Source organism: Falco cherrug, chromosome 4 (assembly GCF_023634085.1).
Source record: "Falco cherrug isolate bFalChe1 chromosome 4, bFalChe1.pri, whole genome shotgun sequence".
Classification (NCBI taxonomy): Eukaryota; Metazoa; Chordata; class Aves; order Falconiformes; family Falconidae; genus Falco; species Falco cherrug.
Genome location: NC_073700.1, coordinates 4335985 through 4352164, shown reverse-complemented (window position 1 = coordinate 4352164; position 16180 = coordinate 4335985). Strand labels below are relative to the sequence as shown.

The window sequence follows — 16180 nt, the reverse complement described above, 5'->3', positions numbered from 1 at the left end:
GAGGAGAGCAGGCGACAGTGCAAGCAGGAAGGAAGTGGCTTCCAAGAGAAATTTTTGAGAGAGAGATGGAGGGCAGAGTTAAGATTGAGCACAAATCACTGCATGACTTCTGGGTTCTTGTGTTTTATATTATACTGACCTAATTAATTGTACATGGAAAATATGTATCAGAGGCTTTCTCCTGGTCTTGTATTTGACAAAATTACTTCAGCTGTTTGCTCACTCCTGGCATTATTAGCCACACCAAATCGCTTTTGAGATAGTAACATTTTATGCTTAGTTTTTATGCAGTCCAACAAACTCACATCTGACCAAACATCCCAGTCAGACAGGCATGTAGCAAGTACAAGAGCCAGGTTTTTAGAATTGGACCAGCAGATGTGCCCAATCTCTGTGGGGCATCTAACGGCATATGGAGTCCCACAAGCAGCAGAGACACCTCCCTGAATCCCGATCAGAATTTGGATCGGACATGGGAACAAACGCCCTTACACTCACAAATGGTACTCTGCAGGGTATTCATTTGCCAGAAAGTATAAAGACCTGAGACAGCCTAAAATTAAGGCCATCCTGAAGTTCTTCCACAGTGTGATGGGATATTTATGTATTGCTAGCAATGAATTAGTAAGAGGATCCTACTTACTGAACGCGCAACATTTCCTTTCATATTTAAGACCCCCTTGGCACCTTCCTAGGCAAGAATTAACCATGTGATACTTAGCTTATAAAAATGGACAGTCTGAGGTAGGATGTTAGCAAGTAACACAAATGCTATTTTGGCAATTTTCATATTTAAAAAGGTTAGGCTTGATGTCACTTCATTTTCTAACTGAGCAAATCCGAACAAGCTGGATCTGCTTTTACAATCTGTGTCTTACACAGAGAGACTGAATATATTATTGATTCCATGAATATGCTTATCTTCTAAGTTTACCTCTTGTTAATTTACAGAGCGTGCTGAAGCACACAGGCCTTTTGAGGCTCAGAGGAACAATCCCTCAGACACAGAGCACCCCCTCCCATTTCTAAATGCCGAGTGCCAGCGACATACCAAGCACACCGGGAGCATGGCCCTGGTAGCCAGGTGCCAACCCAAAGGCTTTTCTGAGGGTTTACTAAAATTTTCCAGTCTAATTTATGGTTTCCTGGGAAGAGTGTTTCCAGTAGGTTTGCTTTTCTCCATGTCCTCTATGGGACAGCACAAGCAGCCGAGCTTCTGACTGGCAGGTCAAGTTCATTATCTTTTTACTGGTATCCTCTCAAAAAAACCCGACAAACCCCAAACCCTCCAAAATCAAGCAGACATGAAAGAGAAGCTAGTCCCTTCACAAGCTATTATTCCTCAGTTAGCTTATCTAACAAGACTGTAAGCCACCGAACAAGATACAGCTTTGCCATTTGGGAACTGAGGCACTTCCTTGTAATCTGTAAAAGAAGGAAGGAAAGTAATCACACTTAAAACGGCTCGCGCCTCTTTAGCAAGGCTGCACGGGTCCCACGAACTCAGGAATTTCTACCTGAAATCGCTTTCAAACGGATTCTAGTTCTACTAACCACTGCTGTTTCACTTTGGCTGTCCTCTCTGTGAAATGCTTAATAAGCTTTTATTGTCTGCTGATACATTAATGAGTTTTGAGCATCTCACTTTACATTTTATTTTGCATGTAAGAAACAAGTTCACTTGCTGTATTTATCAATGTAACCCCTGCCAAATATTTGGGCTGCCTCAAATACTACCATGCAGGTTGCCTCAGCAAGATGTTACATTTCTTTCCACAAAGAGCAAACTGATCTTCAGCAAATACATTCTGAGCAAATAGTATACTGAAGAAAAAAAATATCCTAATGCAAAATACTGATGGAGTCATTGGAAGAGAAGCTCGGCCTCTTCAAAAAGCAGCTGAAGCCTTTTCTGTGAACTCACGATCCTCCCTAGGGCTGGAAATGAGTCCTTCGTGCTTCACTCACTTCAACAGCCCTTCATTGGGGGTATGTCCACAGCAAAAGTAACAGGTTTGATGATAACTTGTTTCTACCTAAAATGAGAACGAATATGAGAATTGCCGGATGAACCTCTGCGTTTCTGGGCTTCATCCTTCCCCCACGCCCCTTCTCCCTATGTTGCCAAGCCGGCGGCAAGAGGCAGAAGAGGGGGAGAAGTCGGGACATCCACCCTGCGCTTTGGAGCTCCATCCAAGAAGCTCCAGCCCCTCACGCCAAGGAGGCCACAGAGAGCCCCGAGACCCCGGGTGCCCACCTCCCTGCTTTGCTGCATCAGGCATGGCCAAGCGCCATGGCTGCTGGCACATGCCAGCGAGGGCTGGTGCCACAAGAAAGGGCTTGTGCTCCACCGGCAGCAGAAAGCGCCTCTCTGGGAAACGTGGCTAGTGGGAAACTCGCAAAGTTTAAGAGGTAGAAAAACGAGGAAAAAAAATGAAGGAGTCATCGAGAGGATGGGAGGAGAAAAGCACGCATTCACCTTCCTATCTTCTTCCTGCACTGTCTCCCCGTTTCCCTTTCCTATTCCCGGTTTTCCCAAGCGCTCCCACCGGGCACGCCCTTGGGACGATAAGGGGACCCCCACCCCAGCAGCTTGCCCAGGCGCACCCCGGCGGGCAGCGGTCCGGCCCCGACGGCGGGGGCTGCCGAGGGGGGGCCCTGCGGCGGGCACAGCGCCAGGACCCCCCGGTGCCGCTCCGCCACTGAACACCGCGGCCCAGCAGCGGCGGGGGTCGCCCTGCACCCCCACGGGGCTGCGCGGAGCGGGGTCCCCGCACGGCTGCCCTGCCCCACCCGCGGGCCGGAGCTCCCCGGGGCCGCACACCACCCCGCTCACACACCCCCACCCCCCCGGCGCCGCGGGGACGGGCTGGCGGCGCCCACCGCGGCCGCGGAAGGGGGCCAGGGACCGCGAGGACGCGCCCCCCCCCCCCCCAGCCGCCAGCCCCCCGGAGCGGGCAGCCGCGGCGCCTCAGCGCGCAGCCCCGGCGGCGGCAGCGCGGCGCGGCCGGGGCGGGGGAGCGGCGGGCGGGCGGCTCCGGCGCGGGAGCGGGCAGGGCCGCCGGGAGCCGCCGCAGGGCCGGGCGGGCTGCGGGGGCTGCGGGGCGGGCTGCGGGGCTCCCATGCCCGGCTGCGAGCTCGGCGGGGGCGCGGGCGCTGCCAGGCGACGGGCTGACCCGGCTGCGGCGCTGGCGGGGCGGGACAGCGCCCGTGCGGCAGCGGCGGCGGGGCTCCGGGCGGCGGCGGCTGGGCAGTCCCCGCCGGCGCTGCCCTCGCTCGGCAGCGGGGAACCGCGCGGCAGCAATGGCGGCGCGGGCCGGGAACCGCTGCGCGCCGCTCCTGCGCTCGCCTGGGCGGCCGCGGCTCTAGGAGGGGAAGCGGCGGGCGCGCAGGGGGGCCGGTTTCCGGCGGGTTATTTATTTCTTCCCTCTCGCTTAAGTTCCCAGCGGAGCGGGCTGGCCGGCACCTGCGCCTCCCACCTGCTCGGCGAAGGGTGAGAGGTGCGGGGAGGCCATGGAGAGCCCAGCGGAGAACCCCAGCAAGGCGGCGGAGTATCTGAAGGAGCTGAACAAGATTATCGAGACGCAGCAGGAGCTGCTGGAGAAACAGAAGCGGCGGATAGACGAGCTGGAGCAGCAAGTGGCGAAGTTGTACCACGAAAATGCCTGCCTCCAGGACGAGCATCACCGGCACCTGGCCACATGCAGGCTCCAGCAGGGCGGGCCCCCCGCCTACCCGGGGGTGCTGAGCGCCATCCAGGAGAACGCGAAGCATGAAAAGTAAGTGCTGCCCGCGTCCGTGTGCCCCCTTCCCCCAGGCGGCTTCTCCTGTGGCGGGGCTTCCCTTCGTCTTTCGCCTCCTGCCTTCGGTTCCCAGAGCCGCCCCGGGTGCGAGCTCTGGGCAGCGGCGGGACTCCCTGCTCGGGAGCGAGTGCCGGTCCCCTCGGGGGGCAGCTGGCCGCTGCGGGGGGGATGCCCCCAGCCCCTGCCCCCCAGCCCGCCCGGGTGCCGGTGCCTCACCGCTTCTCCAGCAGGGATCCCGCGGAGAGCGGGCCCGGGGTGGGGGGTGCCGAGCCGCGGCAGCACGGCCGGGGCTCCCTAGGGCAGGCTTCGCCGCCCGCCGTGCTCGCGGCTTTCCCTGCGCTCCGGGACCCGGGCAGCCCTCACCGCCCGGGGCGGTGGTGGTAGGGGGATGCTCCGGGCGCGCCACCCTCCCGGCGCAGCAGCATCAGTGGGGCGTTAGGAGGAGTGGGGCGAGCTCTGCCCTTCTCTGCCGGGCCTGCACCCCGCCGTGGGAAGCCCGGGATGGCGCTGCCACCCCCCCCACCCCCCTCGGCCGTGGGGCTGCCGAGGCCCCTCGGCGGTGCGGGGAGCCGCGCTCCCGCCGCTAACGAAAGTGACCCGGCGAGGGGTCAGTAAACATTGGCAGCTGGCCACCGCGCGGGCTGGCTCGGCCGGGTGGCAGCTCGCCCGTCTCTGGGCCGCGTCCGCTCCCAGCCCTCGCGTCTCTTCCCAGCCTCCCTAAGCTGTAATTAATCGTGCGCTTCTTTACCGCGCGCGGAAAGCCGCTTAATTGCGCGCGATCCTGAAGGAGCAGGAATTCAGGAATAGCAGTAACTACAGTCGGGGCGCTTACCCGACGTGCTGCTGCTTACGGGAAAGTATTTAAGATTTAGTTTTCCTTGAGCCGAGTGGGAAGAGCGTGCATCGTACCGAGAGCCCGCTTAGCCGCTGTGGCACCGCGCAGGGGGCCGTTCGCAGCCCCGCGGTACAAACGCACACGCGGCTGCACCGGCGGTTCGTGCCGCCGCGGGGAGCCGGGCGCGCCCGGTTGCATAAGGGGCTGTGCGGGACGCTCCGCCACGCCGGGCCAGCGGGGGCTCCGCGGCTGCCGGCCCAGCCCCCCCGCGCAGCCGGCCCGCCCGCCCCGCCGAGGGGTGCGAGGGGGGAGACGCCCCGCTTCGGGCGCTGCCGTCGGGGTTCCGCTGTGGCGGGGGGCAGCGGGACAGCCCGCCCCCCCGCCCCCCCTTCCCGGCCTGGCTGCATCGCCCTTTCCGCGGCGCTGGGGGTGGCGGAGGGGGCTGCCCCGGGGGGTTGCCGGCACCGTGGGGTCCCCCCCAGGGTGGGGGCAAGAGCGGCTGCTGCCTGGTCCTGCGGCTGCGGCGCGCTGAGGGCGCGTTGGCTCGGGGGTCGGGCCGGGGGCTGCGCACGGGGACGGGGCGTCGGTCACTCGGGGCCCCCTTTGCCGGCCCCGGCTCCCCAGCGCCTCGCACCCGTGCGGGGGGGCAGCAGCGCTCCCTGCCCGGCTCCCTTCCTGCTGTCGGAGCGTTAACGCTTCGGGGCTTTTTGGCGATGCCGGGGTTCTCATTTCAGGCTTTTTTTTTTTTTTTTTAATTAACAAAGATGTCTCTATGAAAACTAAGCAAATAGCTCTTTAAACATGGAGAGCATATGCTGTCATTTAACAATCAATCCCAGAAGGCGAAAGAGCTATTTCCAGAAAGTATGGGCTATTTACACGATTCCTACCCTGTGCATCTGTGTCCAGTGCCCGAGGATTTTTTGTGTGGCAGTGCTGCTAGCACAAGGCGTCCGCTCGGCTATCTTGTCCCATTTGTCTCTTGCAAACGACATTACCAGAAATTGTACAAATGGCTTGCCTTGTTCGATAATATTTCCTCTGCTCCAGCCCATGACTCGTTTGCAGCGCTCTCTTTGGGCAGGCAGCTCGGGGGACTCGGAGGCTTTTAAGTCTCTTAAGTGGATTTGAGGCTGGAATCAGAATTAATCTGGGATATTTATGGCAGTGTTGTGTTGCTCTGAGGCACAGCCTGTGGGGCTTAGTGGGGAAACGGGGAGAGAGCCCGCTTGGCGAGGCTGGCCCTGGCCTGGGCCCTCTGCCCATGTACTGTCTGTGGTGAGTCAGGTTTTCAGGGCCACCTTCATCTGAGGCATGCTGCCTCCCCAGCCGTCCTGTGTCCGGCGGTGTCGTCCCCCTCCTTTTGCAGGGAGCGAGCCCCTTCTTTCCTCCAGGATACCCTGTCTTGCTGTGTGTGTGTGGGGGGGTCCCACCTGTGGGCTCCCCAGCTGGGGAGGTGGGGGGCTGTGGCTGCTGGGGCTCCTGCTGACCGGGAGCAGGGGCACCAAGCCACCCACAGGACCAGTTTACTGTCATACAAAACATGGAGGAAGTCTCCAGCTGGGAAAATAGAAAATACTCTTGTTTTGAAGTCTTGTCACAGTCTCACAGTTATCTTGGCTTTCTGAGAACCAGACCATGGGTTCTGGGTGTCTGCGGCTTCGTGTTGAGAAGCTCCATCTCGGTTTCCCCAGAATTAGATGTCACATGCTCCTTGTGTATCTTTGCGTGGGGAATAGGAATCCCTTGCTGCTGAAGTTCAGTATTGGGTGTCAGTGATGCTTGTTTTGGGGATCTCCGGTGTTAGGAGGGAGGCAGCTTGTGAGTTGGTGTGTCCCACCTGTGCCCCCTGCCCCCAGTCACAGACCTCCCTCCTCTTCCAGAGGCAGCAGAGCTGCTTCGTGCGCTGGTACCAGTGGCAGTCAGTGCTCTCCCGTACCCTCCAGCACTTCAAAGGTAAAATGACTTGAACACTTTTTAAAGGAAACTGGGCTTCTCTTAGTCAAATACATCAAGAAATCAGTACTTACAAGCACTATAGATTACTTCCTGTACCTTGAGACTGGAACAGGTTTTTTTTCTAAACTGCTTAGACTCCTGTCTGCAGCAGTTCAGCCTCTGTAAAGTGGATACGGATCACTGACGCTGTAGTGTCAGGATGGCTGTTACCTATTACCAGGTGGTGGTCAGCTTGTGTGATACAAAAGGAAGCATGGAAATATTATACAAGATAATATGCCTATAATTGCATCTTACACAAAAAATAAAAGATTTGAAAAAACCCAAACACAACAACAAAAAAACAACCACAAGTCCTCAGCCTTTTCAGTTTGTCCAATGGGAAGAATATATAGCTGAAGACTGCTGAAAAAAATTGGAAAAGCTGGCATATCTGTAGAAATTCTTTAGCTGGATCTCTTGTGGGTTGGGGAACTGTTAATGAGCGCTGTAGTAGACTTCTGGAAGAAAAAACCCACCCATCCAGTAAGGTAAAAATACTCTGGTTTGTGTCCTTCCAAAAACCAGACCAGAGTAGAAGGAAAGTTTCTTTTGTGTAGGTTGCCCTCTGAGGGAGGGGAGAGCAGAGGGATGGATTAGCAGGTGCAGATGTGCTCTTCAACCTGCCAGGAGGGTACACCACAAAAGGTTTGGGTGCTGCTTCACTTTTGTAGTAGTTTGTTGAGTGCAAATCAACCTGAAAATATCCCCAACTTGGAATTGAGGATAATTAGTTGATTACAGGGCTTTGTTACATGTAGTGAATCAGCATGTTAAAGATAACAATAGGTATTTAACTCATTAAGTTGCAGAAGACTAATTTTCAGTAATCAATTTCATTTAACATTTGAGAAAACAGAAAGTACTTCTACAACTCAGACCCTTAGTGGGAGGAAGATGTGTTCAATCCATCCATTTTGGTAATCCACTTTTTGGTGCAGATACATAAAAAGAAACGTGCTGGAGCATCTCACATCTATGCAAGTACAGTTTTGTCTAGCTCTGAAAATTCAGCACTGGCACGTTACCAGCTTAGGGAGTGATATTTGTACTTAACCTAATCAAGTTAAAAACCACGCTGCTTTTCCACTGAGAGTGCCTGCTAAGAGTTCGAGCAGGAGGTAGGGAATAATTGTCTGCTGAGATAGAACAATCTTAGAGGGCTGTTATTTGCAACTCAGTCTAAATCCTGCACCTGGCCTGACTGATTTATTTTTAAATGAATCTAGGACTGGCTTTGTTCTCTGGGGAAAACTGTCACGACTCAGAGCTTGAAGAAGTCCTCACTGTGTTTAGAAGATACACCTCAGCTGAGACTGAGGGTAGTAGTAGTGCGGTTTAGGAAGTGGAAGTTGTTGCTCTGGTGATATGTGTGGAGGCTTCTTTATGGGTTACATAAAATGAGATTGTGGCTTTGTGTGTCACTCTTGGCACTGAATGTCCCCTTGCACACGGTCTTAGCAGGGACCCCAAGGTTGCACTGGTGCTACTGCAGCATGCTGCGTGTTCTGTCACTCCTGTAGCAGGCAGGGACGGTGTAATTCTGAAGTTGGGCAGAATGTGAACTGCCATCCTCAAATAACTTAAAACATTCTGTTTTCAGTCTGTAACTGGAGCAGCATGAATACTGAGCTATGAGAATAAGGATTTCACACTGAAGGGAGTGCTTTTGCTTTTGAAGCACTCATTTCAGCATCATTAGTGTGATTTGTACATCAGCAGATGAGCGAGCATCTCTTAGAACAGGCATTTGTTGTTCTGGCAGGCAGTAGGAAATCAATAGTGTGAGGATGTGTCATAAGACATGAACTTGCTAACTAAACTGAACTAAATTATTTTGGATCTCAGTTGAAATATTGACAAATTCTTGTACAAATATCTGCTAGATGTTAAGCTAAATAACACATAAAGACAAATTAATTTGAAAACTGATGTACTGTATTATTAATAAAAAAAAAGGGGGGGGCGGGCAGGTGGGTGGGCAGTGGTGGTGCCAGAAAGCACAGTGATAACAAAATAGTGTTCTGGTATCAAGAAAGTTCCTGGGAAATCAGAGGAGGGAGGAAAAACACGGTCCATAAAGAAAACAGCAAAAATACATGCTATTTTGGGAGAGAAAAACCAATGCAGCAGAAAGTAACCCATTTATACACAGTGTGTTTAAAGATGGTTTAAAAACCTGAAATGAAGTAAATCTGTCCCATTTAAAGCAGACCAGACCTGTGGAATAAGTACTCAGTGGATCTGAAATCCTTCTGTAATGAAGCCTTTTATTCTGCTGACCCAGAACACAACTTTTGCACTTCCTAACTTTGGAGTTCTTGTGTTCTGAACTGAAGAATCAAGTACGTTTTCATGCTAGTTAGTGCTTTGGTCTTCCTGATGAATTTACTGTCCAGGAAATTGGAATGCACTTCCAAAGATCTGCTCGTGGAAAATCTCTGGCAATGGTTATGGATCCTAGGTCCTCAGCAAGCAAATGAGAGCTGCTGTAATTGCTGTGAGTCTGAATGTCTGAAGATGCTCTTCCCTTTCCTCCAAAAAAAACCCTCACGCCAAAGTGAGCCTGTGTGTGATGCTCTGTACCATATATGCGTGTAGTTCACCAGCAGCGTGCTAGTACTGTCCCTTTCTCGAGAGGTGTGTGAGGAAGACCTGAGCTTCAGTCTGCTGGTTAGTACCAGAAAACAGCTGTGGGTTCAGTGTGATCGCCTGTGAGAAACAGCGATACTCAAACTGGAGCAGCCGTGGCCGTAAGTTCTGCTGGGAAGCTAGGAGGTCTGGAGCAGTGTGCTGTTATAAGGCAGTGGCTTTGGGGTCAATCCTGAACGTTACTGTGGTCGTAAATATAGTAATTCCTGCTTGTCGAGAAGGTACGGTTTAACATTTTAAAGTAAATTAGAGGGGTGGCACTGAAGGACTACGTAGAAACGGGTTAGGGTGAGCAAGAGCAGACCTGTTCTTTGTAAATGTGCCAAGCACGGTGCTTGTGGAGAGCTCGGCTTCCTGCTGAGTGAGGGATGTGAAACTTCATCCTTACCCACCTAAATAACGGCCCTTAGGGAGAATGTGAGGTACAGACATACACAGCTCTGAACCTGACTGGCATTATTGTTGGCCTGGTTATTTGCATGGGAAGACAAATCTTCATCAGTGCTTCGGGATGGTGTCTTCTAGCAAAAAATAAAGTGCAGCTTTTTTGTAAACCTGAAGCAAAATACAGCATCCTCAAAGTAGTATCTGTAGGAAGTATTTACTCAATGGCAGGTCGCAGAAGCTATGTGGAAAAACCCAAGGTATTTCAAGGTGTTTTCTTACAGCATACTGATGGGGAGTAAATTATTAAAATTAAAATAGTAAATTATTAAATGCTTCTTGAAAGTAGCATCTTAAAAAGTTTAATTCAGTTTTTTACACCCAGTAAAACTAGGTGGCTTTTATCCATGTGCTGGTCAGTGATGCTAAACAGGAACTGCGGTGCAGGGTTTGCAGTTGCCATGCCTGACCATGGCCCTGAGGTGCTGAGTTTCCTCACAGAGCGGTTGCAGAGGTGCATGGCTTCCTCTGGGACCTTCTTAAGGTATGGGGCTGGTTGGGAACAGCCAGAGTTTCCTCCGTGCTTCTGATTTTGGTACTATTTAATTTTGTGGGCCCCTGGGTGGTACAGCTGAGCAGACCTGCAAAGCGGCGCAGCACAGTGAATTTCCCCTGAGTTTATGGCTCGTTTGGGATTACAATCCCGAATTTGGGAAGAGTTGCCTATAGAGTAGGCAGCCTATACACAGATGGGTTGTTTGTTACTTAGAGCCACCTTCCGTCTGAGGGCTCCTGCCTCCTTCGTGCAGGTGGCAAGGAGGTCATCTCATGCTGTTCACCAAGGTGGTGTGTGGGAAGCTTCTTAGGTAAGTGGATTTTGTAGGCCAGAAGTACTTCCTGATATGCAGCCCACACTTGCATTACTCTAATGTGATCCTATCGTTCCTACTCAAACCTCCTCTATTCCATTAATTCCACCTTTTTTGTGGTTTGCAGCCTGCAGACACTTTTAGGCTGTTCTTGCCAGTGCTCCTGTCTTTCGTCTTCGCTCAGCGAGCCTGTGAATGAGGTTGTTGTAATTTCATTCTGCCCCTATCCTTGCTTAATTGTACTATTCTTCTCAGCAGAATTGTTGCATTAGAAATTTGGACAATCTGAGCAGGCTTTGGTACCGTAGAACAATGTGATTTGAGGAGATAGTATGCGATGGTGCATTCTGCTGGATTTTAGGTCTTTGGTAGCTGGCCCTGCTGTGGGCTGCTTTTTTTTTCCTTCCTCTTCCTTTACTAGGGGGCTCCTCTGTAGATTTTTCATGGTAGTTCTTTGAAATGCCAGAGTTCTCAGCTGCTGTAGTTTACTGTGTTACAGTGGAAGAAGTGCCGGTTTGCACTAGCTAGAAACCTGGACGAGAACTGTCACCCTTGTGTGGCCATTACCATGGTGTTGTGATTAAGGGCAGAAGGAGGAGTAAGGTATGTCCCTTTGGTCCCACCTGGTGACCTGTTTGCCCCTGGCAAAACTAAGCACTGACAATGATTGCGATTATACAGATGGGCAAGTCCATGTTAAAATTATCAGTCTTCTCCTAATGGGTTGTTCAGAGATTTAGGTGAAAAAATATTGCATTAAGTGTCATGCTTGAGACGCACAAGGTTTTATAAATCCTGGGTTCCTTTGGTGCGATATACAAACTTGTTTGGGTTTAATGATGTTATTTGTATGATAAGTGTAAGGTAAAACTAATAATGTTGCTGCAGAGTGCCTAAAATATTTTGAAAGGGTCAACACTGTAAAGCAGACCAGCTTTCACAGCAGCATCTGAAAACATGAATCTTGCTTTCTTTGAACAGCTGGGTCTGAAATGCCTTGTTGTTTCTCAAAGGCTGTGGTGCTGGCTGGGGCCCAAGCCCCCCCATCCCGAGGCAGCGGCACTCCGGTGCTGGCAGCTTCGCTCCATCTGCCGGCACATCCCTCCATGGCTCACGGTGCTGCCGGGTTCTGCGCGCGCCGTGTCGGATCTGCTTCTGAACAGCAGCGCCTGTACCGCTTCTGCCTCTCTCCAAAGCGTTAGAAAAGCTACTGTGAATGTAGCTGAAGGCTTGTCATGAGTTCAGGTTTGCTTTATTTTTCCTTCTAGTGTCTTAAAGTGCAGAGGCAAACTTTCTGCTCAAATAGTACCATTTTAAAATATACACAGGAGAGAAATGACTCTGCTGTGAGGTGTCTGTGCGGACTGAGTCTTGCAGCTGTGCTAGGTAAGGAAAGTACAGCTGCTGAGTAGCTCTCCATAGTGATGGATTGAAACATAATACATGTTATTTGCATGTTACTAAGATCGCTAGTCAGACTTCCCTAACAAGCATTGGTAGAGACAACAACATACATGTAAATACATCCTTTACTGCACCATGGTAATTCAGATTTACTGTGTGGAAAGAGCACTTTATTCTGAATAACTGGGCAAATAAAGCCGAGGAAGGAGGGTGGGGAAACAATCATATCCTCTCTCATAATTTAAGATGCAGCTGGGAGTTGTCATTTGTCAGAGTTTCTCCCATCTTTGCTAGATTTCTGCTAGCTGAAAATAACTGTGGGTGGTGTGGACCACTGGTACTTCGAAGCTTTTAATTGCTTTTTTTTGGGCATTGGAGCACGTAGCTATCAGGTAAACAGTCTGAAGTGCTGTTGATCAGCCAAGCTTGCCAACAGTAAGCACTTTTCCCAGGCTGTGGGGGCTGGTTGTGTCCATCTCTGCAAATTGATTTCTGCCCTGAGAGTTTAGCTGACATGTGGGGCGGTCAGAGGGTACCTGATAGCTGTGCTGGAAGGGAGCCGCTGGGAGCTGGGAGGGTCTTGGCCTGGAACACTTCCAAAAAACTTCAGCCTAACGAAGTCCCTTCCCTAAAGGATGTGAACCACCATCTTGTGGACATAGTTTCACAAACATGTTTTCAAGGAAGAGAAGAACTTGACCATTTATTTTTTTCAGGGGGTATGTGCCTTTGGGTTTTGTGTGTGGTTTTTTTTTTTTTTTTTTCCTAGCCACCTCTACCAGTTTTCTGTCCACTTGAACAACACTTTACTGTGAAAATGGCTTCTTAGTCCTGCAGCTTCATTTCTGCAACTGTGCCCCTTTGCGTTTTTATTTGATTTATCTAAAATTTAGGTGTAAACTTGAGTAGCAGAAGGTCTGTGTGTGTTGACACGAGTATTGATCAAGGTGGAATAATGACCCACTTCTTGAACTTTGTACTAATGTGCATTTGTACTAGCACTTAAAACAATTTGAGGATCATATGTGGAGTCTCTAAAATATCATATTTCCACATTGGCAGCCTCTGGAACTTGCTGTACTATTTTTGCTGGGTGGATGGAGCTGTGTAGCACTTCTAACAGTCATCAACAAGTTCTCCTAATGCTGCCATAGTAAACAAATCCCTGTGGAATTTCCTGGCTGCCAGTGTTGAACTGGTATGCACCAAGCTGTGTATTGAATTACTGGCAAACTAACTGAGCTGTTGTTAATATGCTTTCTGTTTGTTGGGAGTGATGCTAAAACAACTATTTGGGCCACCCTGTGTTAACTTCTCCCACTTCTAATTTTCAAGCGGTTGAGTTCTGTAAAACGGATCCTTCATTTTGCTGTGTTCAGACCTCTGCTACCTTATAATCACATTCCAACTCCTGGGAAGATTTTAGTTTTATCCTGTACTTTTCTGTTGTGGAGTGCCTTGAGGGATCGTTGTACGGTCCGGGAGGTGTGAAAGCTGATTAATGAAGTTAATTACAGATGACACTTAGTTCTGTAGTTGCTTGATTGGTTCAGAGTAGAATTAGAGAACTGAACGGTGTCTACCACTCTTGCTTAATCGGCTGGTCACCTGAGAGGGCCAGCATGCTGCCATTTCTCAAAGGCTTCAGTGACTCTTGTGTGCTCTCTAAAATTTGGGAAAACAGGAGGAGGAATCCAGCTTGGGTCTCCTACATAGTACAGAAGACTTTTTTTTTTTTTGTTTCCTTTTTTTTAATTCATAAGATTGTCTCAGTCAACTTACTGTTGAAATAGTCTTTAAAACTTGCATCAAGCAAATTTTGTGAGCTTTAAGTGAACACTCTGAGGATCCCTGTGTGACAGTGCAGAGCTCGTTTGGAACTTGGCTTCTGCTACAGTGAAAATGGAGTGCCTCCAGGTTAGGGTTACCAGAGATGGCCTCTTCGAGAACCTGCTTGGTAGAGTATCATGGGGTAAAGCCCTGGAAGGAAGAGGGACCAAGAAAGCAGGTCAGTATTCAAGGATCGCCTCCTCCAAGCTCAGGAGCGGTGTCCCAAGGAAGAGGAACTCCAGGAGGCACACCAGGAGGCCTGCAGTAATGAACAAGGAGCCCCTGGACCGAGGCAAACCCAGGGGAGAAGCCTACAGAGGGTGGAAGCAAGGACAGGTAGCCTGGGAGGAATACAGGGTAATTGTCCGAGCAGCCAGGGACCAGGTCAGGAAAGCTAAAGCCCCGAGAACATTAAATGTGGCCAGGGACATCAAGGGCAACGGGAAAAGCTTCTGTAGGTACGTTGGTGGTAAAAGGAAGACTAGGGAAAACGAGGGCCCTCTCTGGAAGGGAATGGGAGAGCTGGTTACCTGGGACATGGAGGCGGCTGAGGTACTCGGTGACTTTTGCCTCAGCCTTCGCTGGCAAGTGCTCCAGCCACACCGCCCAGGTGGCAAAGGCAGGGACCGGGAGGACGAAGGGCCACCTGCTGTGGGAGACGTTTGGGTTCGAGACCATCCAAGGAACCTGATGGTGCGCAAGTCCATGGGACGTGACGACCTGCATCCACAGGTCCTGAGAGAACTGGCGGATGATGTGGCTCAGCCACTCCCCACCCTATTTGAGACGTCGTGGCAGTCGGTGAAGTTCCCACTGACTGCAAAAGGAGAAGCATAACCCCCACTTTTAAACGGGGAAATGAGGAAGACACAGGAAACTACAGGCTGGTCAGTCCCACCTCTGTGCCCAGCAAGATCATGGAACAGATCCTCCTGGGAACTATGCTGAAGCACGTGGGAAATAAGGAGGTGACTGGTGAAAGCCAACACAGCTTCACTAAGGGCTACTTGTGCCTGACAAATTTGGTGGCCTTTTACAACTGGGTTACAGTATTGAGGGATGAGGGAAGAGCAACTGATGTCATCTACCTGGACTTGTGCAAAGCATCTGATGCTGTCCCACATGACATCCTTGTCTCTAAACTGGAGAGGTGTGGGTTTGATGGATGGACTACACGGTGAATAAGGAATTGGCTGGATGGTTGTGCTGAAAGAGCTGTGGTCAGTGGCTTGATGTTCAAGTGGAACCAGTGCTGAGTGGTGTTCCTTGAGGGTTGGTACTGGGACCGGTGCTGTTTCACATCTTTGTCGGCAACGTGGACAGCAGGATTGAGCGCACCCTCAGCAAGTGCGCTGATGACACCAAGCTGAGTGGTGCGGTTGGCACACTTGAGGGATGGGGTGCTTCCAGCTTGTCCATGTTCCTCTGCATTAAGTGGGCCCATGTCAACCTCATGATACTCAGCAAGGCCAAGGGCAGGGTCTTGCACCTGGGTCAGGGCAAACCCCAGGATCAATGCAGGCTGGGCAGTATGGATTGAGAGCAGCCCTGAGGTAGAAGGACTTGGGGGTGTTGGTGGACATAAGACTCAGCATGGGCCAGCCGTGTGCGCCTGCAACCCAGAAAGACGACTGAATGCTGAGCTGCATCACAAGCCGCATGGCCGGCAGGTTGAGGGAGGTGATGCTCCCCCTGTGCTGCGCTCCCATGAGACCCCTCTCCTCTGCAGTACTGCAGCCAGCTCTGGGGCCCCCAGCACAAGAAGGACATGGACCTGCTGGAGCCAGTCCAGAGGCAACGAAGATGATCAGAGGGCTGGAGCACCTCTGCTATGGAGACAGGCTGAGAGTTGGGGTTGTTCAGCCTGGGGAAGAGGAGGCTCTGGGGAGACCTTACAGCAGCCTGCCAGTACGAAAGGGGCTTATAAAAAAGAGGGGGACAGACTTTTTAAGTAGGGCCTGTAGCGATAGGACAAGGGATAATGGTTTTAACGAAGAGGTTAAATTTAGATTAGATATTAGAAGAACTTCTTTACCGTTTGGACGGTGAGGTGCTGGCCCAGGCTGCCCAGAGCAGCTGTGGGTGCTCCATCCCTGGCAGTGCCCAAGGCCAGGCTGGACGGGGCTGGGAGCAGCCTGGGCTGGGGGTGTGTGTGTCCCTGCCCGCAGCAGAGGGGTGAGACTGGATGGTCTTTAAGGTGTCTTCCAACCCAAACTGTGATTCTATGATTAAACACATTCTATGATTATTTGTCATGCCTAGGAGATGCTGTTGTAACCAAAGAAGAACCTCTTTCAAGTTCTGATTGCATTTAAATTAGAAGAGCGATGATTGATTGAAATAGTAAGACAAGACCTGTTGGAATGGTAACTTCTTTATGAAGGTGTGAATGGGAAGTATCAGCC

General features: G+C 51.4%; 1 protein-coding gene across 8 annotated transcripts in view; it reads left to right on the top strand.

Moving 5' to 3' along the window:
• The first annotated feature begins 3375 nt into the window (after positions 1-3375).
• Positions 3376-16180, top strand: part of IQSEC1 (IQ motif and Sec7 domain ArfGEF 1) — a 348634-nt gene continuing 335829 nt past the window's right edge. For all 8 annotated transcript variants that reach the window (XM_055710354.1, XM_055710353.1, XM_055710352.1 and 5 more), the window contains exon 1: positions 3376-3779. In XM_055710354.1, coding sequence (XP_055566329.1) covers positions 3514-3779 — 266 coding nt within the window. In that variant the 5' untranslated portion in view covers positions 3376-3513. The remainder of the gene's footprint in view (positions 3780-16180) is intronic.